This window comes from Rhinichthys klamathensis, unplaced genomic scaffold, assembly GCF_029890125.1.
Source record: "Rhinichthys klamathensis goyatoka isolate OS25496 unplaced genomic scaffold, OSU_Roscu_1.1 h1tg000261l_1, whole genome shotgun sequence".
In the NCBI taxonomy this organism is placed as follows: Eukaryota; Metazoa; Chordata; class Actinopteri; order Cypriniformes; family Leuciscidae; genus Rhinichthys; species Rhinichthys klamathensis.
This window is the reverse complement of record NW_026606782.1, coordinates 1,500,466-1,525,464: the sequence shown is the minus strand read 5'-3', so window position 1 is coordinate 1,525,464 and position 24,999 is coordinate 1,500,466. Positions and strand designations below refer to the sequence as shown.

The 24,999-nt window shown below is 36.6% G+C and overlaps 2 protein-coding genes across 2 annotated transcripts; both read right to left on the bottom strand.

Annotated features, from left to right (window-relative positions):
- Positions 1-500: 500 nt before the first annotated feature.
- Positions 501-2,294, bottom strand: mycb (MYC proto-oncogene, bHLH transcription factor b). Its single transcript, XM_056267579.1, has 2 exons — positions 1,634-2,294; positions 501-1,357 (listed from the first exon to the last, which is right to left on the bottom strand). The coding sequence occupies exons 1-2, from the start codon at positions 2,283-2,285 to the stop codon at positions 831-833; spliced, it is 1,179 nt and encodes a 392-aa protein (XP_056123554.1). The 5' UTR covers positions 2,286-2,294; the 3' UTR covers positions 501-830.
- A 4,530-nt stretch (positions 2,295-6,824) lies between these two features.
- ankhb (ANKH inorganic pyrophosphate transport regulator b) lies at positions 6,825-23,247 on the bottom strand. The gene is made up of 13 exons (XM_056267582.1): positions 22,756-23,247; positions 20,149-20,365; positions 18,770-18,888; positions 16,551-16,634; positions 16,150-16,225; positions 15,061-15,155; positions 14,738-14,872; positions 13,382-13,474; positions 12,323-12,418; positions 10,268-10,397; positions 8,765-8,888; positions 8,511-8,610; positions 6,825-7,079 (listed from the first exon to the last, which is right to left on the bottom strand). Exons 1-13 carry the CDS (start codon positions 22,849-22,851, stop codon positions 6,939-6,941), a joined length of 1,506 nt encoding a protein of 501 aa, XP_056123557.1. The 5' UTR covers positions 22,852-23,247; the 3' UTR covers positions 6,825-6,938.
- Between the last annotated feature and the right edge of the window lie 1,752 nt (positions 23,248-24,999).

Here is a 24,999-nt window from a genome sequence, read left to right as displayed (position 1 = left end):
TCTTCTTAGCAAGTTAAATGTCTTAACATTTTACATAAAAAAAAATATCTTCCTTGTAGTAAAATGTTTAAAGGGAAATTATACACATCTTTATTTTCTTGTGGAATAAAATGTGATAACCTAAAGCCAACCCACTGTAAACTTCTTGTATTTGAGCCTATGTAGCCAAGAGCATGGACAGATAACTAAATCAAAATGTAGACATGTGATTCAATCTAAGTGGCTTTACACAAGGCACTGGCTTTGATGCTTTTAAATAGAGAATGTAATTGACACAAGCATTAGTCACCCTAAACTGACAAACAGATGATGGCATTGCCAAGGTAAATTATGTGCAAAACAAGAGTCTCATGTATACCGGATGTGGGCCTAATCAATTAAACATTGGATCGGTGCATGATTGAATCATCTTAATGGATTACCCAATAAAGGCTTTGAAGTGGGTCATCATGAGACTGGAAGGCAAAAGCAATGAGTCCACATTGAAGACATGATTAGTCAAAAAACTTTTATAGAGAAATGCATTTTATGATTCAGAAATCAACAGCATATTGAATACATATGTGCAATATGTACAAAACTTACAAAAAACAAAACATTAAGTTAAGGCCAACAGTAAATGGAACCGCAGACCATTTTATTACTAAAAAATAAAATTAAATACAAATAAATCCAACCTCCGTTATGTTCAAATTGAGGCAGTGTACTTGTATAAATCAATGTCAGATTGCTCACTACTTGCCACACCCTCAAGACCTTGTATTGACTTAGGGCATAACCATACAAGGATGCTTAAAACAAGTCCAGTCCCTAAATTAAGTCCAAGCAATTTAAGAATTGCTTAACTGCTCAAGTCTCTGTTTCAAATGTTCACATTTTCTCCTTAATTGCTCTTTAAGTGAGATCAGTTTTTGTTCATCTTCTTGCATGCTCTCTATGCACTCAGTCGCCTTCTTAAGTATCACCACTTTGGCAGCTTTCTCGTTGTTCGCCACGTCAGGAATGACGTCTCTCAGCGCGAAGAAACTCATCTTGAGCTCATTCCGCCGTTGCCGCTCGAGCACGTTATGAGTCCTCCTTTTATCGTTATCCTCAGAGTCCGACGTCCTGGGACTCGCACATTTTCGGCTGTGGCTAATTTGTTTAAACACCCGGATGTGGCTCTCGAATTTAATCCGTTTGACTGCAGGCTGCTCGTTCCTCGTGGATGGCTGGGCGGCGTAATTGTGTTGGTGAATATTAACGTGACACCGCTTGAGGACGACGGGGCTTTGATGCGTTGCGTTCGCGTCAGACTTCTTTACAGACTTTCTCTTTTCCACCGTGACAACGTCGATTTCCTCCTCCTCCTCGTCATCTATTAGGATTAAAAAGTAAAAAATACGTCAATTTGCAGCTCTGCATGCTTATTCATACTAGACAACCTAGCGTAGGTGGGAGCGTCTCCTTACGTAATTGACGCTACAATCCATGATTAACGCTTTAACCACCACGAATCTAAAAGACCATATCTTAGTCTTAAAAGTCATTAATAAGCAACAAATGACAGCTCAAAATTAAAACTTTTCAAAGTGTAAGCTGACCCGTCAAGTGAGTACAATAAGTAAAGCGTCAAAACTATTAGCCTACTCACCGGAATCGCTGTCACTGCTGCTGCTAATCCCGCTGTTAGGTGGAGTATCCAGGGGCAGTGTTGTGGAAGTCGGTGTGGACGACGGCTTGCACGGCTTTGAGCTGTCAGTCAACGGAAAGGGAAACACTACAGACGGGTCAATGCACTGCGAGGTAGGGGTGCTCATGTCCTGAATGTAGCTGACGTTGGGGCTGGACCGACAGCCGTCCGTTGAGTCACTCCTGGAAGACTCTTTCCTCGCCGCCTGCAGCGACGCCAATCTCTCCGACACGACCTTCTCCAGCTTAGCCGCGGCGGAGAACCCGCTCCACATACAGTCCTGAATTATAATTGACTTCAGAAAAGACTGGGAGTAGTCCGCATCGCAAATAAAACTGTGGTTGACCACGTCGTCCCCCAGAAACTCCGAAACCATCTCCAGCTGGTCGGCAGTGGAGGGGAAGGGGTCTGACAGAGAGGGACGCCGGCTCGGGGAGAGGGGCGGAGTGGGGAGCAGTTCAAATTTCTTCCATATATCCTCACTGGGCGCCGGTGGTTGTCCGTGTTGGTGGTTATAGAAATCCTCCTCTTCGTTGTCGAAATAGAAATAGGGCTGGTATGAATCGTAGTCATAATCATAATTTTTACTCGCCATACTTGAATTCAGCGGCATGGTGAGTGCCTGTGAAGAAGAAAGCGTGATTAAGATCTTGCCGACTTGCCCTTTAAATATACATAGTGAGTGATTCATATAATGAAAACCTTCAGAAGTAGCCTACTGTTTTCTCTCATCAATTTACTGAACGTGTTAAGAAATTATGCAGAAGAAGTCATATAAACACATTAAAATGTCTAAATTCTCATTATTTATTATGGTCCAAAAAAGATGAAATGACAAATAGTTCGCCAAAAATATAAATGCAAATAAATGAAAACGGTCTATAAATGGTCATTCAGAAGGACTTACCGTAACTGTGGTGAAATTGAATGAAAACGGTCAATATGGTCAGATTTCAGTGAATGTGTAGTATCAAGTAAAAGTAAGTCCAAAGTGGGAGTGGGTCGAGCCGCTCACCCTGCGCACTTCTGCGAATGCAGCACCCGAGCGGCTGCTTGTCATTTACTGCAAGATTTCGAACAGCTGCTCCCGCGGGTTTTAATACTACGGATTGTTTTTTTTTCCACCTCCCTTACTCTAGATATTCTTGCGCCGTTCGCGCCAAATTTGCCTGACGCAGAAAGATGAACAGATCACAAACGTATCTTCTTAGTTATTCTGCTAACAGATTACCGAATGACAATGTATACAGCAACGAAAAAAGATCCTCAAGATGCGACCTTATTTAATGAAAACGAGTTACACATGGAACTACTTGTTATCGCGGACTTATTTCGGGGGCGGAGCTTTAATGAAAACACTGCACATTGAGTTGTGCATGAGGATAATTCCGAGAACTAGCACCCAACGCCTCTATTTACACATTTTACAAGTTCCCCTCCACTGATATCTGTCTGTGGTTTATGTTAAAAGGTTATCCAACCTAAAAATAAGCAAAAATGTAACTGTTGAATAAAATAAATCCACAGAAGCCCTTATCATCCTAATTAAAAATGCCTGATAATTAAATTAAAACAATCTGACGATTATTTTTGAGAATGAAAATCATTCCCTTTTATTGTACTGTTTGTTATTTAATTCAGTTATTTTTGCATTACAGTAATGCTGTCATTTATTAGCCTACTTATGTATAATATGATCATCATCATGATAACCGTTATTATAAAACAAATCAAGTCAGTATTATCACTGATTATCAAAATAAGAATGATATAGTGTTTTCGATCTTGACCTGGTCTGGTGGATGAAGGAGCAAGCATGTCTCGATTTATCCTCCCAGAAGTGGGTGATTCCCTCTGGTGGCCATCTGTAATAAATGCTACAGGATTAACAGCTAATTGAGTGAGATCTATTATGATCGGTCTGTGACAAACATTGAGTTTATCTGCAGTCATTAAGATATTAAATGATTGTTATATTGAACAGGAATCAAATATTTACTTTAAACCGTTTGAAGAGGACTTTAAACTGGCATTATATAGGCCTAGTTGTGTCCTGGCCCTGGGAACTGTTTCTAATCTTTTTAGGATTGTTGAATGAATGTTTGGTGTAGGCTATTGTTTTAATTATCACGTTCTTAATCCTTAATAATCCTTTACAATATTGTGTTTAGAATATGTCAGAATGTATTGTAGGCAAATAATAATATACAGTTTATAGGGTCGTCAAGATTTTTTAAAATGTTTTTGAAAGAATTCTTATACGCTTATCAAAAAAATAATTGATAAAAAATACAGTAAAACAGTAATATTGTGAAATATTATTACAATTTAAAACAACTGTTTCCTATTGTAATATATTTTAAAATGTAATTTATTTCTGTGATGCAAAGCTGAATTTTCAGCATCATTACTCCCGTCTTTAGTGTCACATGATCCTTCAGAAATCATTCTAATGAGATGATTTGGTGATGAGGAAACATTCCTTATTATCAATGTTGAAAACAGTTGTGCTGCTTTTGTGGAAACTGTGTTTTTCAGGAAAGAAACAACTTTGTAAGCAAAGTCAATTTTGACCAATTTAACCACATTCCAAAAGAACAAAAGCCCATATTATAGCCCATAAATTCATGATAAAATAGTCCATAAGACTATATTACAAGTCTTCTGAAGCCATATTAATAACTTTATGTGAGAAACAGAATTTTGTTCACGAAAATTGTGCCATGCTTTTCACTTTCATTCACTTGGACATTCTGCTATAAATAAATCTTTTTGTGTTCCACTGAAGAATGAAAGTCTTACATGTTTTAAACATGGTGCGAAGCAAGCCAGGCAAGGCAAGACATACTCAACATATAATGACGTAAGATATATGGCTGAGCAGATTCATCAGGCCTGACCCTCTCGCACAGGTCTACTTTACCAGACATGCAGCTCGACCCATCTTTTCTTAATTTGCAGAATGCCAAAGGCCCATGTTTAGTCATGAGAGAGGGCTTCAGAGTGCTGAGGGCAGTGGGGATGGGAGGGCTTTCACATTGGGGTTACTATTAAAGGTTTTTGTCTCATAGCCAAGTGTGCACAAGGGAAAGCCTGACCCCATGGGAATGCGCTGTACTGTGTTGGACCTTCAGCACTTCAACGTGGGAGGAGGCCAAGAGTTTCTGTTTAATCACAGCTATACACATGTCTGCCAGGTAACACGTCAAAATATAGCTCAAACAGTATAGGGTTGATTAATGAAAAAGGATGACATTGATGGAACACTGCATTTACAATCAAAGTTTGTTGAACAGAACAACTGGAAACACAAAATTCAAAGAGATAGTTCAGCCAAAAAGGACAATTCTGTCATAATTTTACTCACCCTCATGTCGTTCCAAAACTGTGACTTGCTTTCTTCTGCGAAACACAACATTTCTAAATCTATATTTAGAAAAAGTGTCCTTATAATGAAAATTAAAAGTGTCCCATGTTGTTTTGGACCCAATTGACTTTGATTAGCTTATATGGACATAAGCAGTGAAGCATTCTTCAAAATATCTTATTTTGTGTTTTGAAAGAAAGTAAGTCGTAGTTTTGAAAGTAAATGATGACAGAATTGTTATTTTTAGCTGAACTACATCACTTTAATGGACTAAGCATCATGAAATTACTATATTATTATTACTAGTTATAAATTACATGATAATGTTAACATTTAACAATGGTGAGGTTTGTTCATATGACATTAACTATAATGTTAATTTATACAACTAGAAAATATGCAGTAAAAATGGCTCTAACGCAGTGCTAACGAATTTAAAATGATTGTAAAAACAAAACAGGCTGTGTGAGATCATCTAGACATTGCTTTAAAATTACACTCACCCTCCTGTGTTCAGATGTCATTGCAGTGTCAAAGTTGCACGACAGGGGGCGTCCTTTCACCGCTATGAAATCCATGTATTTGCTCCCATTTTTATGACAGTCACAATGCAAATTAGATGTCAATATTATTTAATTTAGTTTACTTTAAGTTTACAATTTTCTCGATAAATGTGACATCTATAGTATAATTTTCCATTATCTGTATAGCAGACTTCTCATCAGCTGCAGTAAAAGTGACAAACACACCCAGTTTTCTTCATTTTAATAGAAGACAGAACATAAGAACCTAATCATAGACCACTTTAAACCACATTTTCAATGTTTAATAAGAGGACCAAACATTACTTTGTATTGTCCAGGAAATCTCTAACACAAACTAAGTCAGACTTCACTTACTATAATCTAAATGAAACAAACACCAGTTTAAGACACCCTTAACAGCTGTGTATCATTGTCCAATGGAGAAACTTGAAAAACAGCTCATGGGGAGGGATCATAAATCAGACTTTAAAGTACTTTAATATATTCCATCACAAACATCCTGAGATACAAAATAAATACTTCAAACAAAACAAAAAATACTTCCAATAGACTTCATTATGAAAACACAGTCCAATTCGCTCTTTTCCTACAATATACAGAATTCACAACATCACCCATACAAAATGTATCATATTTTATACACCTAAACATATGGTATGTATATTTAAAAAAATAGGTCCTCTAGATGACCCATAAACTCCAACCATTTGTCACTCTGAAACTGTTGTTTTCTAAGATGTCCATCAAATTCATTCTCAATTCCAATATAAATGTTATATATATATATATATATATATATAACCTCTGTTGACATTTCTTGCCAAAAAGCCAAAAAAAAAGTGTGAGTTGGTCCTTGAAACTGTGCAGTAACACAGGTCACCGCCCCTGGATCAAGTCTGTCCTTTCTGTGAAATAGTAGAGGTAAAGAAGAAGGAACAGGAAATACATTCCAAGCAAATGATGTAACTCCATTTAACATAGTCTTTCCTTTGAAATGTGTAGGACGGCAGCACATTAAAGATCAGCATACAGAAAAAATAAGTTAATGCACAACATTGCTTTGGTACAAATTAATATCTTCACTGTCCTGCATCAGAAGAAAAAAAAAATATCTCCTGACAACAGCTGGAAGACGCATGTACGCATTTGTATGTCTGCGTGTGTACTGTAACAAAGATATGCTGCAGCGGACACCTGAAGTCTTCATAACTGATATCTAAATCTCCCTCTGCGTAGTGCTTCGGCAGGAGGGAAAGGGCGGCAGCAGGGGACAGTAAGCAATAAGTACACTGCCCGAGAAAGCAAGAAGGCCCTGATTCCCACAATGCATCCTGCTCAGCCTAGAATCCACAGTTCAGTCTTCTTCCAGCTCTTCCTCATCCTCTTCTCTTAACTCCACGATGTCGTCCATGCGGCCCCCGGCCCTGACCTCGTTCATGGGGGCAGAGTCCTCCCCGTCAATGGTCAAGTCTTCATCTGAGTCTTTCTTTTTCTTCTGTGTGGGCAGAAAGTCATTTTACCCCAACGCACTGGTTTCATTGATTAAACACGAGCAGAACCTATGTATGTTTAAACCATTCTTACATAATTTGTCATATCAAACTGAATGTGACATTTTATGATAGAATGGTTTATAAAGGTTTTACAATATGAGATGCAGAGTTTGTAAAAGGTAACACTTTGTAATAAGGTCTCATTTGTTAACATTAACTAACATGAGCTAACAATAAGCAATATATTGTATGCAGCATTTATTAACCTTTGTTAATGCTACTTAATAAAAATGTTCATGTTTGTTCACAGAGCATTAACTAATGTTAACAGATACAACTTTTGATCTTAAAAATGTATTAGTAAATGTTGAGATTAACATTAGCTGAGATTAATAAATGCTGTAGAAGTATCTTTCATTGTTATTTCATGTAATTAACTAATACAACCTTATTGTAAATTGGTACCATGTAAAATTACAATTTAATTTAATAACAAAACAAGAATGGAGCATTTTGTGACACTATATGGGGTATGTTGGGAAATAGAGATGAGAAACCACATAGGATTTTTTAAAATAGGAGTTTTCTTTCAAGAAATAATAAAAATGTAAAGAGTAATGTACAATACTGTTCAAAAGTTCAGGGTCGGAAAGATCTGTTTACTCTCTTTACTTGCCAAGGCTGTGTTTATATGATACAGTAAAAACAGTAATATTGTGAAATTCTATTACAATTTAAAATAACGGTTTTCTATTTTAATATATTTTAAAATGTAATTTATTTCTATAATGGCAAAGCTGAATATGAAGCACATGATCCTTAAGAAATTATTCGAATATGCTTATTTTCTGCTCAAGAAATGCTTCTTATCAATATTGAAAACAGCTCCTTGATATTTTTGTAGAAACTGTGATACATTTTTCAGGATTATTTGATGAATAAAAGTTAAAAATAACAACATTTATTTAAACCTGAAAACTTTTGCAACATGTTAAATGACAAACTGATATTTATGGGGGAAAATCCTTGTTCTTAAATTTACCTTCATGATATAGTTGACCCTTGTCTTATACATCAGTGTGGTTTTATTGTGTTTACTTGTTCAGCCAAAAGTTTAACTTGGAAGACTGAATAATCCTTCTTGAATTTTGAAATGAGCATACAAAATCACCGCTAGAGAAAACACATTTATGCAACTGTACTTTTGACTGGACTGTACTTTATTTTTTTAAATAACTACCCTCAGTCTCCTGTGTGTGTGTGTGTGTGTGCTTATAATACACAATACAGTATTGGAATGAACATGTCTGGAGATTCATGGCCATTGTGTTATCGCAGAACTGAATATTTATTGCTCTTTTACCGTATTAACTAATCAAATAGAAAGCAACTTTAATCATCAGAAAAACCTACAGGCTTCAGTGTTATTGTACCTGTTTCCGGTAGACATAGCATGCTGCAATTGCAACCATAGTAGACTCCCCAAGGAAACCAGCCAGCAGAGATCCAACACCAAGTGTGGCCCCATGTACCCTGCACAATTTGAGCATAAAAAGCTTTCTAACAAAGTCTAATACATTTTAATATACACTTTACAAGTGTGATGCACTAAAGTACAACAATTAGTAATATGTATGTTTCAAGTTTCTACTCAGTACTAGTGTAGAATCAAGCACAACACACTTACCCCATGTAAGGCAGCACTATGAGACTGGTGATGAGGACAATGATGCGGAGGACAGAGCTGGGTGCCAGGACAAAGGTTTTCTTCAGGGTCATGAGCCAACCAGTCAGGTGAGCACGAATCGTCACTGATGATAAAAACAAAAGAGAATTCAGTTCATGCAAATTCGGTCTCAAGCAATCATGTGAACATGTTTTACACGCCAGTGATTGCTTGGCTATCAGTATCATTATATCATAAAAGTCAAGTATAATAAAATTCGAAGGTACTTTGAGCTCTCATTGTGATTCTTTCTCTCTCAGTTTCTGTAAGCCTGGGGCATTGTAACTGAAGCTTGACCTTCGCCTTTTCAAATGGACTTTTTTTTAAAAGAGCAACTGGCCCCCCTAAGACCATCTGTCCATTTGATGATGCACTGCACATCAGACCCTAGATCAACCATTTTTGTTTGTCATGAGAAAGCCCCTGGAGAATTTGCAGCTACAAGACTTTACAGAAAGTTCTGCAGATTTAAACAGAATTTGAACATGGGTCATTCACAAAGTTATATACACTACTGTTCAAATGTTGGGGGTCAGTACCATTTTTCCAAGAAATTAATACTTTTATTCAGCAATAATGCATTAATTTGATCAAAAGTGACAGTAAAGGCATTTAGGCCTGGTTTCACAAACAGGGTTTAGATAGGGTTTAGATTAAACCAGGGTTAGGCCTTAGTTCAATTAGGATATTTAAGTAGCTTTTTTAAACATGCCTTAGAAAAAAACATTACTGGTGTGCATCTTGAGGCACAGCAATGGCACTGACATATTTTAAGATATTTCGGTACAAGTTGCTTTCAGTTAAAACAGCTCAAACAAGCATTTTAGTCTGGGACAAGCTTAAGCCTTGTCTGTGAAACCAAGGGTTATAATGTTATATATAAGATTTTTACTTCAAAGAAAATGCTGTTCTTTTGAACTCTCAATTTATCAGATAATCCTGAAAAAGTCGCTTTGGATAAAAGTGTCTACTAAATGATTAAATGAAAATGTAAATGTAAAATGTATCATGGTTTCCACACAAGTATTAAGCAGCACAACTGTTTTCAACTTTGCTAATAATAAGAATGTTCTTGAGCACCAAATCAGCATATTAGAATGATTTATGAAGGATCATGTGACACTCAAGAACAATAATAATTACAAAGAAAACAGTTATTTTAAATTGTAATAATATTACTGTTTTTACTTTATTTTTGATTAAATAAATACAGCCATGGCGAGCATAAGAGACTTCTTTCATCAAAAAGTCTAACCGACCCAAGTTTTGAACAGTAGTGTATGTCCTGTGTTTTACGTGCTTGTTTATCAAATATTTTGATTATGCTTTCAGCTATCAATAGTAATCGTAATGGTTAAAATCATAATTTCTTTGTATTGTACTGTAAAAATCTGTATACAGATATTTTCTCAAAACTGTGTAAAATGTTTGTCTCTTTATGGAAATTTACTAAAAGTGCAATACCTGGAATGGGAAAGAAAGAGAAAATCCGTAATGGGGTGATACACAGCTCAGCAAAGGCATGATCTACTCCTATGATATCCACCAGGATCCTCTCAGAAATGTGTGGCGCCCAGAACACCACAAAACAGAGCTGCACAGAGAAAGACAGACTGCCTGAATGGGACTATATAGACAATCTCACACATAATATAACATAACATAACATAACATAACATAACATAACATAACATAACATATTCACTCACAAACCATCAATCAAACATCTAATAGTAAAATATAAAGCAGTCGACAAGGGCAAAAAAAAAAGTGTATTCCTGGTTATTTCTGTGAAAAGGCATTCTGATGGTACTGGTTATCTAGCGGAATGTAATATAGTAGTACGCATGGTACTTTTAGAGCCAGCACACATCTGGAAGCTGGTATATTATACTTACCCTGTTAACACGGCTATCAAAACACTATCATTTACACTCATAAGTGTTTATGTATATCTGGGTGGAGAAGAGCCTTTGAAATATGGATAACAGTGCTGGAATTAGAAGCATATGCACAGATATGGCCAGACATGTTGGAGCTGAGAGCAGATCTCAACACTTGCTACAACTCCTTAAAATCAATAACACAAGCCAACCATCAATGATATTTAATTAACAATAAAGTCCAAAGGGGAAATTTCTAAGCAAAATGTTGATATAAAATCTAGATGACTAAATTAAAATGTAAAGAAGCCATGGTATTCTTCCATAGCGGCGCATTCATGCAACATTTCAGGGAAGAGCCCATCTGGGCAAAACAATATAGCCCTTACACAAGAGATTAAACAGAAAACTCATACTCATACAATCCTGATTCTACCTCCACATCACTGACAGAGACGTGAAATTATGGAATAAAAATGATCACTGAAGTGAAATACTAAGCAGGCTTTTATCTAGGTCAGGGAGGGAAGATCTGACCCGGTTACAGAAGCAGACAGCATCAATTAATCATTTAGCCTGACTCTAAAAGTACTCACAATAACAAAACACACTATCCTAATGCACTCCTTACGGCTTTACAACTATGTGTTTAGTAGCTGAATAAGAAGAGTTTTGGATTTTTGTTTTTGAATTTAAATTCAGGGGACAAATGGAATAATAAAATATATATAAAATATAATGTTTACTGATTACGCTATGTGGGTTTATATATTATACATGCAGACAAAAGCCATCAAAGTAAAAAAAAAAAAAAACTAAGTGCGCTGTAGCCAGAATTACCTACTGATTAGACATGCCCCTATTTAGGGTGACCAGACGTCCCGTTTTCAGCTCTATTTTTAGTGTCCCGACATAGGAAAAAATCTTGTTTTGTCCCGTATTAATTCCTTCCTAAATTGTCTTTGCTAGGTGATCATAAAAGGGCGCAGTAGTCTTCTGTCATGCGAGAATGGCTAATCAAATGTACTCATCATAGTATATTTTGGAGAACACAATAACCATCCAATCACAATTCGATATCGACTTGCAGTAAGTGAAGGGGAGATCGAGTCAGATGTAAAGATGTCAAAGAAGCGCATGTTTACATTTAATGAGGATCTTCAAAAAGAGTTTAACAAGTTATCATGCGCAGTAAGTTGTGAAAAAAAGAACTCTTGGTATCGGGCTGAATGACACACACCACAAGCGCTCTTTCAGACAGAGCTATTCCAAACTCTGCCTGAATTCAGTTCTCTTTGCGCCTGAATGGTCAAATACAGACACAGTTGTCAAAATTCCCATCATGTGGAGTATCTCACTTAAATACAGTCAGTTACAGCTTAAGTGAAGTGAACTAACTAACTCTATCTACCATGTTTTATTTTCGTGCTTTCCACATATGGGCTGTTTTGATTGACAGATAGAAAGCTCCTCCTGATTGGCTAAACAAAAAATAAGACTGCAGCCCACGGTCACAATAAACTCCCAGAGCACCTTTAAAGTCCCTGAACTTCAGCAAACTGCAGTTACCAAAATATGAAACAAGCGTTATTAAAGCCAGACGGAGACTGAAGACTGAGAATGTGGACTAACTTACTGTTATAGAAAGAGCCAAACAAACAAAAGTGAAGCGCTTGATGTCGGATTTTGTCACAACTGCACTGCTGTTGGCCAACTTGTTGCTCGGGTTATTCTAGAACATGAGAAGAGAACAAAGACAAACAGCAGACGTGAGGAAAGCAGTTCATTTCTTCTTTATAATGTACAATGTTTTGAGCATTTATAATGTACACTATCATTCAGCAAGGATGCATTTAATTGATCAAAAGTCACAGTAAAGATATTTATTATATGAAAAAATGTATCACTGTTTCCACAAAAATATTATGCAGCACAGCTGTTTTCAACATTGATGATACTAAGAAATGTTTCTTTTGAACAAGAGCTGCTGAAAACTCAGCTTTGCCATCACATGATTACATTACATTAATTACAGTTATATTGAATTGTAATAATATTTCACAGTATTACCTTTTTTACTGTGTTTTTGATCAAATAAATGTAACCTTGGTGAGCATTCGTGACCTTACTGAAAAACATTTATTTTTCAATTCTTACAGACCTCTAACTTTTAAACAGTAAAGTAGATCATCTTTATCCATTAAAAAATGATCGGTCATTTTTGCAGCCAGAGAACGTCAACCCATTTCCTGTGGACTTCCTAATTGTGGATCCTGAGTCCTTTTTCTATGGGGAAATATCCATAAATAACACACCACCGTGCGCCTTTTTAATTACAGTCTCTGGGACTCTAGCTGCAGGTCTGTCTCCATGAACCCACTCTGTTTACCCAAAAAATAATTGCTTTGTCATAAAGTAGAACAAGATAATAGACATACTGCAGTATTAGCACAAAAGGTGGAAGATATAAACTAATTTTGTCATCCCTTGAGATAAAGTTAGACAGTGTCGTATAAATAAAAAAGCAAAAAACTGCACACTGATTCCTTTTACTGATCGTTCAGGAAGAATACTGGGAGGAGATGATGAACTTAAGTATATACTGTATGCAGAGGATGATCAGCATTAAGCATTCTGAGTAGTGTATGTTTAAGGATTAAAAAATGTTTTAGTTGAAATAACAACAAATACCTACCTTGTCAAATGCAGGGTAAACAGCTCTGAGTTCAGTGAGCCAGCCATATGGCATATGACCCACTGGATATGTTGCTGTGAGAACGGCAACAGCCTGGAAAACAACGGAAAGATGATGGTAACATTAAACACCCACAATCTAATCTGTTTATAATGAATGATTCTATAGCTGAGTGACGTAAAATATTTCTGACATCTAGGCACCAAACAACTAAAGCGACATTAAAACTTGTTTTGTCATTACAGTAATTGTTTAAACCTAGCTTTAAAAATAAAGCAGGGGGAAAAGTGGCAAAGTTGGTCCATAAATGCAGCACTCAGGATGCAAAGACCCAGTTATCCCACTCTATGATGAAATGAGCACTATGAGATTAAATGAGTTTTATTATTATGTGTTATTTTAGTATTATTTATTTGCCATTACTGTATTTCTGTCATTACAACTCTCTGAGAGATTGGCATGGTAATGGATATGGAAATGTTCATGTATTTGGTCTAGGCGGAATAGATCTGCTACGCTGCAGAACGATTTTCTACTGCCAATACATTTACAGACATTGCTGTGAGCATGTAGGACATGCTGCTGCACATTTAACATACATGAAATAAACCCTGTAGCAGATCTATACAGGTGGAGCTGGGGAAGGTGGAGGGTTTCTGAAGCGCGCAGCAGACTGCTAACAGCAACACTACCAGTATTTGTTTAAAAGTTGCGCCTCAGCTCATTGGCCGCTGATGCAACAGCAACCAATCAGTTGCACTATGTAGATGATGCTGCGATTGCTACCAAGTGAGTTAAGGACCTATCAGCCTGCGTTATCTAGAGTTTCATGTCAGAACTAGGTAGTATTCATTTTTTTTTTTTTTTTTTATCTAATTTTTAAACAGAATAATTTGATTAGTTTTTTAAAAAATTATTTATATTTAGCTTTAATTTATTTTTTATTTCAGTTTTAGTTTTATTAATTTTAGTACTTCAACTTATTTTAGTAAAAGTTTTTCATTTAATATTTATATTTTAGCTTTCAAATACCAAAACCAATTTTTAATAGTTTTAGTTAACAACAAAATCAAGTCCAACTCTATTTACAACTGACAGCACTGCTTCGGTTAAAGTAAAAATAGATTGCAAATTGTCAATTTAGAAGAACTAAAACATTTCCTCCATCCCTTCTCAGCATATTTTCAAAGAAAGAAAATATGCAGACCTGCTGAAGCCTTTCACCATGTATAGCTAAGTTTAAGTATTAGCTACATATTCACACATATGCTGTATCTAAATGACTGAAAATAACGATTATGACTACAAGTTGATATTTAAATACTGTAAAGGCATCAGTGCTTTTGCCAGACTAACCTCTGTGGCAGCTGTGCTTCCTTTCAGATCCCGTGACACAAACAGGTTGACGATGGGTCTGCTAATCCGCTGCGTAGCCAGGATAAGAGCCAATGGCCACCAAAAGCCTAGCATCTTTTTAATAGTGGCATCACCCTATTACACAGAGTGATTGTCAGTATATAGCACACATTTGAGAGGGCAGAGCAAGGAGCAATGAGTATAGAAAACCAATAAACTGACCAATGTAGCTGTGATACTAAACTAAGCAGGACAATAGCAACAGATTTACACAATAAAATGGCAGTTGGTTGAATTGGTGTAAAGAGAGTCAATGGACGTACCCCAACCTCTGGCCCACTGGAGTCAGGGATGTTGTCATGAACGGTCCTGTAGTACCCCAAACCAACGATAGTGAAGCGTACCAAAGCTCCCATATCCTCCTGAGACCCAGAAAAAAAAAGTTTTTTGAATTTAGTTTTTTTCCATGTCATCACACTGTTTAGAGCACAATAAACAAATGGTAAAAAAACACATATATAAAATAATATTTTATTCATACGTTATGCTATGTCCTCTGTAGTGGACGCCAGGACTAAGTTGTTTAAAAAATAAAATGACATGAAATTATATGTATAGGCAAAAACAATGGGATTTTTTTTTCAATCACCAATAAATTTTGGGGTTTCAGGATTTTTTCAACCAAAATTTGTATAAAGATTATTCTCAACTATGTTATGAAAGAAATAATGGAATGAATTGATACACAATTTTACTTTTTGCAATATGTGGGTAAAATGGCCATAAATTAATATTCCCATTCAATGCAATGTATCTATACACTGTATCTAATTTGCACATTAATGTGTTCTTGGAGCAACATTTAATGAAAAAAGAAGTGTAACAATTGGAGTAATTATTGGCAACATTTTAATAATATCATCTAATATTTCATAGGAATATTGATGTATAATTTATCTCCATATTCACTTGTTGTGTCTCCCAGAATGCCTGATAAACATGGTTTTAGTCCTGATGTCCTCTACAGTGGACACGTTTGAAATCAATGCCCTGTTCTGTAACAGAAAGTATTTTTTTTATTTGAAACCCCTTAACATTTTCCTGAGATGTTGTTTTATGAAATACAATTAGAAAAAGTAGTCCAATTTAAATATAATTACAATATATTATCATATTTCCATAAGAATGCTACATTTGATCACTAAATTAATGTCAGACATTTTTAAAGACCAAGGAGAAGTTGTTTTCATGGTGAAACCTCCAAACATTTGGTATCTCTGAAAAGTCCTGAATGTGCTCTTTACAGGACACCCAGGTTGTGTCATGTGACATGTATGATGTCAGAGAAATTCACTAAAATATAATGTCCACTACAGTGGACAAAAGTCTATTCTTGGGTCCCAGGAGGATATATAGAGAGAGGATTGGGATCAATAAGGGCTCCACACACTCCAAGTGACTGTGGAGCAAAATAGCCACAAATACAACCTAGAGAGAGAGAGAGAGAGAGAGAGAGAGAGAGAGAGAGAGAGAGAGAGACCCTGATTATAATGACAGTGATAAATATATTATTAATTCAAACCCAAATACATGATAAATAAAAACAAATTACACCACTGCTATGAAAAGCACTGCCATTATAGATAACCCATTATATCACATTATCTCACCTTCAATTATCCTTTATACACAACCATATTCACATTCACAAAACATTGAAAATATAAACAACACTTAACATATCAATACAGATTTGTAAATAGGCATCTGAAATCAAAGAATGAAATGCTGCTTCATTGAATCTGACACTTACCTGTGCAACGACATCAGAAATAGAGGCACATCCCACCAGGAGACTGTGCTTGTGCTTCAGAAGGATTCCAGCATGAGTCCAGGCCTGAAATTAGAGACAAGAGCTAATATCAACTGTCACTAATCCAATACAAATTTGTCCTGATGAGCCTACTGTGTTTTAGATTATAGGAGGCACTTCCAGTTTGGGAATGTTGTACTCAAAAAGACTTGAGACAAACAAATTCAAATCATAAGGTTGCGCTACAATTTACAAATAATCCTTATCCGTCAGTGACTAAATAAGCTGTAAGATTTCTTTCATGTTCTATTTTCAGACGTCAGTTTGATATTTTAATGTGAAATGGTGTAACAAAAAATATCTATGGCAAGAGCTGCATTCTTTTCCTCCTGATTAATTTCTATTAACAGTTCTGACAGTTCAGTTCTATTCTTCTTTAACAGTCTGAAAAAAGACAACATGTCTTGTATGTAGGGATTCACCACTATGAAAATGTTGTCACATACCGATAACTCTTTATATTTAAAGGCCCATAACGGATATATTGGCCGATAAATCTAAATCCAAATTCTTATCTAATTTTTGAGAGCCTGTGTCCAGTAGCATCAGTAGATGTATTTGCACAGCGGATTACAAAAACAAAAGTCTCACCATTAAAATCCATGTCCCAAGCACACAATTATAATGATATTCTCTTAACTGTATGTTGCACTTAACTGCATTTTCCTTTTTTGAAGTAATTCCAATCATATTTCAAGCAATTCAAAACCATCATGGTGAACAGTGCACATCGATGCATCTCAGCTGAAGGAAATAATCCATTATTTATCAGCTTTAATATATCAACCCAATTTCTTCATTGGGACAATAACATTAAACATTAAAATATATCAGCCGATACCGATATGGTGGCCCATATATTGTGCATCCCCAATACAGTGCATTTGTTGTCTGTTCTGTTCTCCCAATTTAATTTAAGATATATCCCATGAATAATTCACTGGAATGTACTAAGAATCTCTAATCCCAAATCCTCATGTCTCTTTCCAGGTTTGTTTCCACACGGCCAAATTAAAATGTAATTGTCTCCCCTTTTCACTTCTAATCACTATTAGCAGTGTGTACTGCAATGTCTGTCAAAATGATGGAAATCACATTGAAAAATTAACACTCAATGGACATTTTTTTATTAAGGCAATGTATGTTACATAATATAGACAAATAGTACAGTGATATTTAACCTGTCAATAATATTGCAGTGGAAATAAGCTTTAGGGGTTTTTCATGGTCTGTTGTAATCATTTGTTAATGCTTTTACACTTTTAAATTTGTGAGCTGGTTCTCAGCTCGCCACCCCAGTGCCTTTAATGTGTGATGGTTAGAGGGTGAGTAGAATAATGTCATCTCATTGCACCAGCTTTTGAAAATGCTTATTATTGCATCCACAGAGTGAACCTTTAACTGATTGTTTACAGTTTAACAGAAAAAGCTGGATACAATTCGCTAATCCAGGCCAAGGACCCTTTAGTAGATAGAGAGATGGAGCAGGGACCCTCTGTTACATATTATATTAAATTGTAGGGTGTATTTTACTCATATAGTACTATATTGATGCATTTGCATACTATATATTGATGATAGCATTGCAAAGCCATTAAAATAAACATTATTCATGACTCATGTAGTTTTATATTACAGTATCCACTACTGTTCAAAATTCTTGGGTCTGTTTTTTAATGCATTTATCTGATCAAAATATAAAAATCAACAGTAATATTGTGAAATATTATTACACTTTAAAGTAACTGATTTTTATATATTTCAAAAATGTAATTTACTCCTGAACTTTCAGTATCATCACTCCAGTCTTATTATTAGCAATGTCCTAAACAGTTTTGCTGCTTGCAATTTTATGTATTTCCATTTGTTTATAAAAAAAAAAAATTGTTGGGTTCAATCTCTAGTCTAGAGACATAACACTTTAAACAAAACATTGCTGCAGTTTAACCTCCATTGAGAGGCACAGGACGTTCCGCATGGGCTGTTATTTATCCAAAGGAGCTTGATGGTTTTCCAGATCTGAATGCCTGGCTGTACCACACGACTAAACACACATACTCTCTGCCCATCTGTGCCAGGCAGAAGAGCCAGATCTGACGGTCAGAGCAAGAACATATGACATTACGACCGAATATCTCCAGGGATGGCATGTCACTCACCATGGCGTCAAGTAAAGGAAAAGCAGCCAGATAGAGAAACGCCTTCCGGGTCTTACTCCCCACAGACTCATCCACATGATGCAGTTTGTTAATGATGTAATAGCCAAGATCTGTGTAGGCTAAACAAGGATAAGTGAGAACAAGATTAATTTGTATATTTATCAATAATGTACACAAATGACATGCAAGGACACAGAAGTTCTAATATTATATTATATTACTCTGGGATAAGCATCCCTGTGACCTTACTAGAACAAGTTGTTTGGAGAATGGATGGATAATATAATATAATAATATCATTTTAAAAATAACATGCAAAGACATAGAAGTTCTCATGTCTCCCATGTGTTTTCCCTTTTTCTCAGTAATGTGTGCAGTGACGTAATCCACATATGGATGACGCAGCTCTACAAAACTCAGTGACTGTGCAAATGGGCATAACATGTCTGAGACCACACGCAAGATGATGGAGAGTGACCATGTTATGTTAACAGACTATAAGTTCTTCATTTAAAAGCAAATCATTAAGTGCGGTAGACAGTTTTGGCATAGTAATTAAAAATTCATGCCCTTCTCCAAGAGGGTGGTGGTTTGTATCCCTATATCCCTCGAGGTTACCCTGGAAACATTCTTTCTTCGTGCACTCATAGCAGTAATTGTCATATGGGCACTGCGGAGCATCTGAAAATGGCTCAGATTTTTTGCTTTGTGTGTAAATGACTATTTATGTAAATGCAAATTAATTTGGGGTAGAGAAACTGACGAATTCAAGGTGAATGTCCTTCATTCTTCTAATAAAATGACTAATTACACTGTAAATTTAGACTGTTTAAAGACGATTGGACCGTTTTAAACCACAACCCCCACACTTAAGTATTTGTAATCTGGTAATTATGGGTGGCAGAACTTATTTCCTGCTGAGTAGGAGTACAGCATTTTGCCCAATTTGTTTAATGACAATATAATAATAGAGGATGAACGAAGATCCGAAAATAAATGGCAATCTACTACCCCCGTGAGTTTGGATAGTTTGTTTGAGAGTCAGAGAGGCCTCTCCATTCACAGGGAGTACACTGGACAGGCATGTAGTAACCTGGCAAAAAAAGCCTTTCCGTCAACACAGCGGATGAACCGTGTTTGGAATATAATGTTCCTTTGTGCAATGACTTTTCCAGAGAATAGTTACATCTGCCTTCTATGAGTAGAGTCTGTGTGGTTAAGACCATTTGAGGTCCTTCTCCAGTCATAACACAGCTCACTAAGTCTACCATCATGACATATTTGTTTAGAAAAGTGCAAAACAAAACGGTGTTCCCTGTACATTTAGTACAAACTCATGCAAGAGGTGGAGTGAGGAAGTGATAGACTGGCAGACTGACCAATGAGAGAATGGAAAATGATAGCCACGGTTCCTGCAGCGACCATACAGAGGACCGCCTTGGTTCTGTCCCGTTTGCTGTTGACAAACACCAGCCCTACGTTCTTGAAATCACTCATAGGGCCTGTGAAGAACTTCATGAGGGAGTAGGCCAGACCATAGCTGGCCAGCATTTCCACAGCATCCTCTTTGACTGCTGCTATTCCCCTGTTTAAAGCCTGTAGAGGAAGAGAGAGAAATTATACACATTTATCAGAAACACCATTTTTTCCAGCATTACATAAAAAACAGGCAAGTAGAGTGATTAAAAGAATCCAGATTTAGTCACATTATCGATTTTCTAAAGTGGAGGGATGAATTGAAATGGTGATAAACTATCACTCCTCATGGGATTCTTTAACACAAAGAGGGTTTTATACCCAAGATATACAGCACTAGCCCTGTATCAACCGACTAAATGCCTTTCATGGCATGCCCCCCCAGAAAAGGATCTAAATGTGAGGACTGGTATTTGCTACACTGGATAAGTTTGTGTTACACAGGACCGCTGGCTTCTCTCTCTTTTAAAGCTGAATATGTGTCACAATGCACCATGTGCTGCTAAATATCACACAGTATAAAAGTCTGTAGACTGTCCAAACACTATCAAGGAACATTTCTAAGCAGAAACAGGACGAAGAGTTATAAGATTACATTTATTCATCGACTTGAGATAAACACCTGAAAAGTGTGATCAGAATCAACAGTCAATGTAGTCTGAAATCTCTCAAAGAAAGTGGAGATAGAGTAACTCTAAAGTGTCTCAATGAAACCCGACTATTTTGTGACAATAAAGCTGTAAAAAATGTTCATATACCAGAATATATCCCCGTCACATGAGAAGGTGATTTGTAAATGTGTCAGATGTCAACTTGTTGGAAAATGCTGAGATGTACATAAGTTCTACTTGCTCTTTAGGTTGTAGGTGTTACTCAATTAAATAACCATTGCTGTCCTGTCCTTGACTCTAACCTGGTGCCACCATTCTGTAATATTTACTGTGTAAGGAGAACATTGCTTAATATGTTTAAATCTTAAGATTTCATTTGGATGAAACAGTAGATAATGAGTCACAGAATCAATAAGCAGCAAGGCCTGTACAATAAGAGATCAAGTCAAAAGGACACATGAATGTATACTTTTTTTCCTCCTTATCTGCTGCCTTCTTCTGACTCTCTTTGTCTGTCACTTCATCTCCAACGCCTTACAACAATGTGCAGAGAGATAATGGTTGTCTGTTACTGTGGGCAGAGAGGCTCTTAGGGTTCCTGCTCACATTTCATCTTTCTGCTATAAGTGATTTTGAAAAATGTATTTTGTAACAAAAACGAAAGGCAATATTTCATTCCAGTTTTCCCCAAAATCAAATGAGTTCTTCAGTGTAGTGACTTGCATCCATCAAATCCATACTAATTTCAAAATGTTCTCATTTTATGATCTTTACTTACCAAAAAAATAATTTGTCATGACAACTGAGGGATTGAATCAACACACTACATTTCCTCATCAACTAATATGCCCAATATGTTTCTAATAACTGATATTTAAAGCCAGTTTATAGATTTATTTCTGCTTTTTAACACAATAACTTTTCATTATAATACAACGCTAAAACATTATAAATATAATAAAAACTTTTAACCATTATAATTATGATTATGTAATTGTTAAGCTACTGAACTGGATAACATTTATTCTCCAGTGTGAAATATGTAGCTTAACAATTACATAATTATTACATTTTTTGAATAACAGCCATTTATTTTCCAGTGAAAAGTGTCAAAATCCAAACAATTGTGAAATAATGCTATTCAATTATTTTAAAGCCCAATATCAAAACACAGATCATTGGTCTGTATATAATGCCCTCAAACATTCAATAAAAAAAGTGATTGTGCACAAATATTTGAGTTTAACATGATCTTAAACATTTTAAATAGTGTGAACATTTTTTTTTTAAATCTTTGGAACTCATGATAATGAGAAAGACTTTCCAATGTGTAGAAATGATTTATTAAAACCTCGGGAAGAAACATAATAGCATCAAAATGAGATGTGAATTACATGAATAAAATATTTGTTCAGCCAAGGGTTTTGGTAGCCAACCCATTTAAACATGTAGAGACTGCGATAAAATAAATAAATACTGTAAACCGCAGTACATTTGTTAATGGTTGACAAAAACAAGGCCAGTTCACGCAGAGGTGAAAACAAAATCAGCCCATCCAAAAGTGCACATTCATCTCTGTCAGATTGCTTTTGCATTGTTCGGTGTGACACACGTTATTGGATGTGCTGTATGGCCAGCTGTTGACGAACACAGCTGATCGGCTCGTTGTTTGTGATGATGCCCTGTTAACGAAGGCCCGCTGTTTGCCCGTTTCCTTACGAAATAAAAGCACAGGATGGCCCTAACCTATAAATTACGTTAGCAACATACTATACATTGGCGAGCCAGATAAACAAATCTCTTGAGGGATGCCATTGCTGCAGTGTCCAGCTCCAAGGATACACAACCAATCTTACGTCATTAAGTGCTGTTTTTAACGGACAATTCATTCACACTTGCCTGTTCGCCGAGGTCGATGGCTATGTTGGTAATGGCCAGCGGCACCAGGAATCGGATGAGAGGCAAGTAGTGCGTGAGCGCTGGGAATTTCACCATGTTCACCGGGAAGATAGCGGCAGCACTGCCAACATCAGCTGCTCGGATCTGGAAGGATGAGAGGCCGGTCACCGCCTGTCGAGTTCTGAGTGTTTTCTAGCAGAAATCCACCGAGATCAGGTCCGTCCCTGCCCTCCTACACAACAACAGCATCATAAACAATGTTCTGGTGCATGGGAAAATAGGAGGGTCACCAGAAATTTCTGCTGACGGCTTCTCCATTGTTCACCCATCAGGGGAGAGGAAAAAGATACATATAATCGGCCGCGGCGATTAAGTGCGGCACAAGCCATATACATGGAGTCGCTCGGCCAGCCGCTATTCTGCTGCAGATGGCCACTCGGTTTACTGTACTTAAATCATCATCATCCTTCCTTAAAAACACGTGGGAGACGGTCGCTGCATAAAGGCCACTCCTCTTCTAAACGTCACCTGCTGCGTACCACAGACCAGAGCCATCACAGACATACACGGCTGAACAACACACGGCTGTCCAAAATTGAGTTCATTCTCAGATAACGGCTTGCCAGAGAGGTCTGGGCACTGCACAAGGGGATGAAATGGCCGTCCTCTTTCTTTCTTACCTGGCTTGCTGCATGTAGGCCTACGCGTTAATTTGACCTAAAAATGATAGCGCAATAAATAAATAAATATCAAATTGAGACAAAGACATTAAACAAAAATTTAGTGACGCTCAATAATCTAAGTAAAAACCGAACACCTTATTTGTCGGCCAGCAGGTGGGGCTGCGGAGCAGGCAAGTATTGTGAGAAGCACTGCTGTCTGTCAAACTGTCAAATAAAGGGACCGTTCACCCATAAATCACAATCATGCATACATATTTCTATATCTTTATGACCGTGACCGACATCTCCTTTTGTGCTCCATGTTTACTCCTACTTCTGTAGAGAGAGAAATTATCACATCTGCGCAGTCCAAAAGAAACTTTTTTTTTATATGCAAATGCAACTAGCAAAAATATAATTATCATTCAAATTAGTACATATATTGAATAGCTCAGTAATTTCTCAACCATGGGGGCTGGGGTCCACGAAGGACCTCAGCAAACCTCGAAGGGGGCTATATAAATTATTATTAAAATAGACCAGTCCTGTTCCTGTAGATCTACCTACCAGCAGAGTTCAGATCCAAATACACCTGTCTGTAAATATCAAGTGCTCCCCCAAGTATAGGTCTCTGCAGGACAGTAATAGGAGTTACCAGATCAGTGGGCGAGGATATAAACAGAGGGGCATTTTCAGTGCTCCTAAATATCTTAATTACCATATTACATTTGCTTGGAGGTAGAGCTCCAGGAACAGGATTGGGAACTCCAGATATAGACCATATTAGGCTACTTCTGCATTGCATTGTTTACCATTAATTACAGGACTTCTTTTTTCAAGCGCAGATTGACTTGGCCAGTCAGAAACATACTGTATGAAGGTGCTAGCAAAACATGCTCCGAAATATTTTATAGATTTTCTAATGATACATTTTTGGCACAATGATATGTAAACCATACAAGATCAAGTGATGCTGCTTTTAGCCAATATGCTCACAAAATCTGAAACCATTTACCGATTAAAATCAGAAACGATTCCTGCATTCACAAACGTCTAAATCATCTCTTGGCATTTCTTTACTCTTTCATCATGACATTTCATTACAAAGTTTCAGTGAACAATTGATTTGAGATGGAGGCGGCCTGTTGTAATGCTGCATGCATGCTTCATCAGATGCTTGTGAATTATTGAGCTTTGGCCATTTCTCATTTCCTGCCCACGCTGTGTACATTGCTCTTCAAAGTAATAAATGGTCAGACCGTTAAGATGACGTCATCTAAAGAAGGCAGTATAAGAAGATATAGAAACCAGTGGAAGAACACAGATCTTAAAACGAATGGGACCCTAAAATAGCTTAATGTAATACCTAAAAAAAGTCTAGATTTATGGTTAAATTTTTATTGTAATTAAGCAAAGCAATAATTAACCTTGTAAACTAATGAAAATCATTTAAAAATAATCTCCCATCCCAGCTGGAGGTGCAGCTATGTCTCATATAACCACTGCAAAGATTTATTTAGAAATGCATCCTTTTATCCAAAATTACATTGGTAGCAGAATAAGGATAACAAATCTTTACATT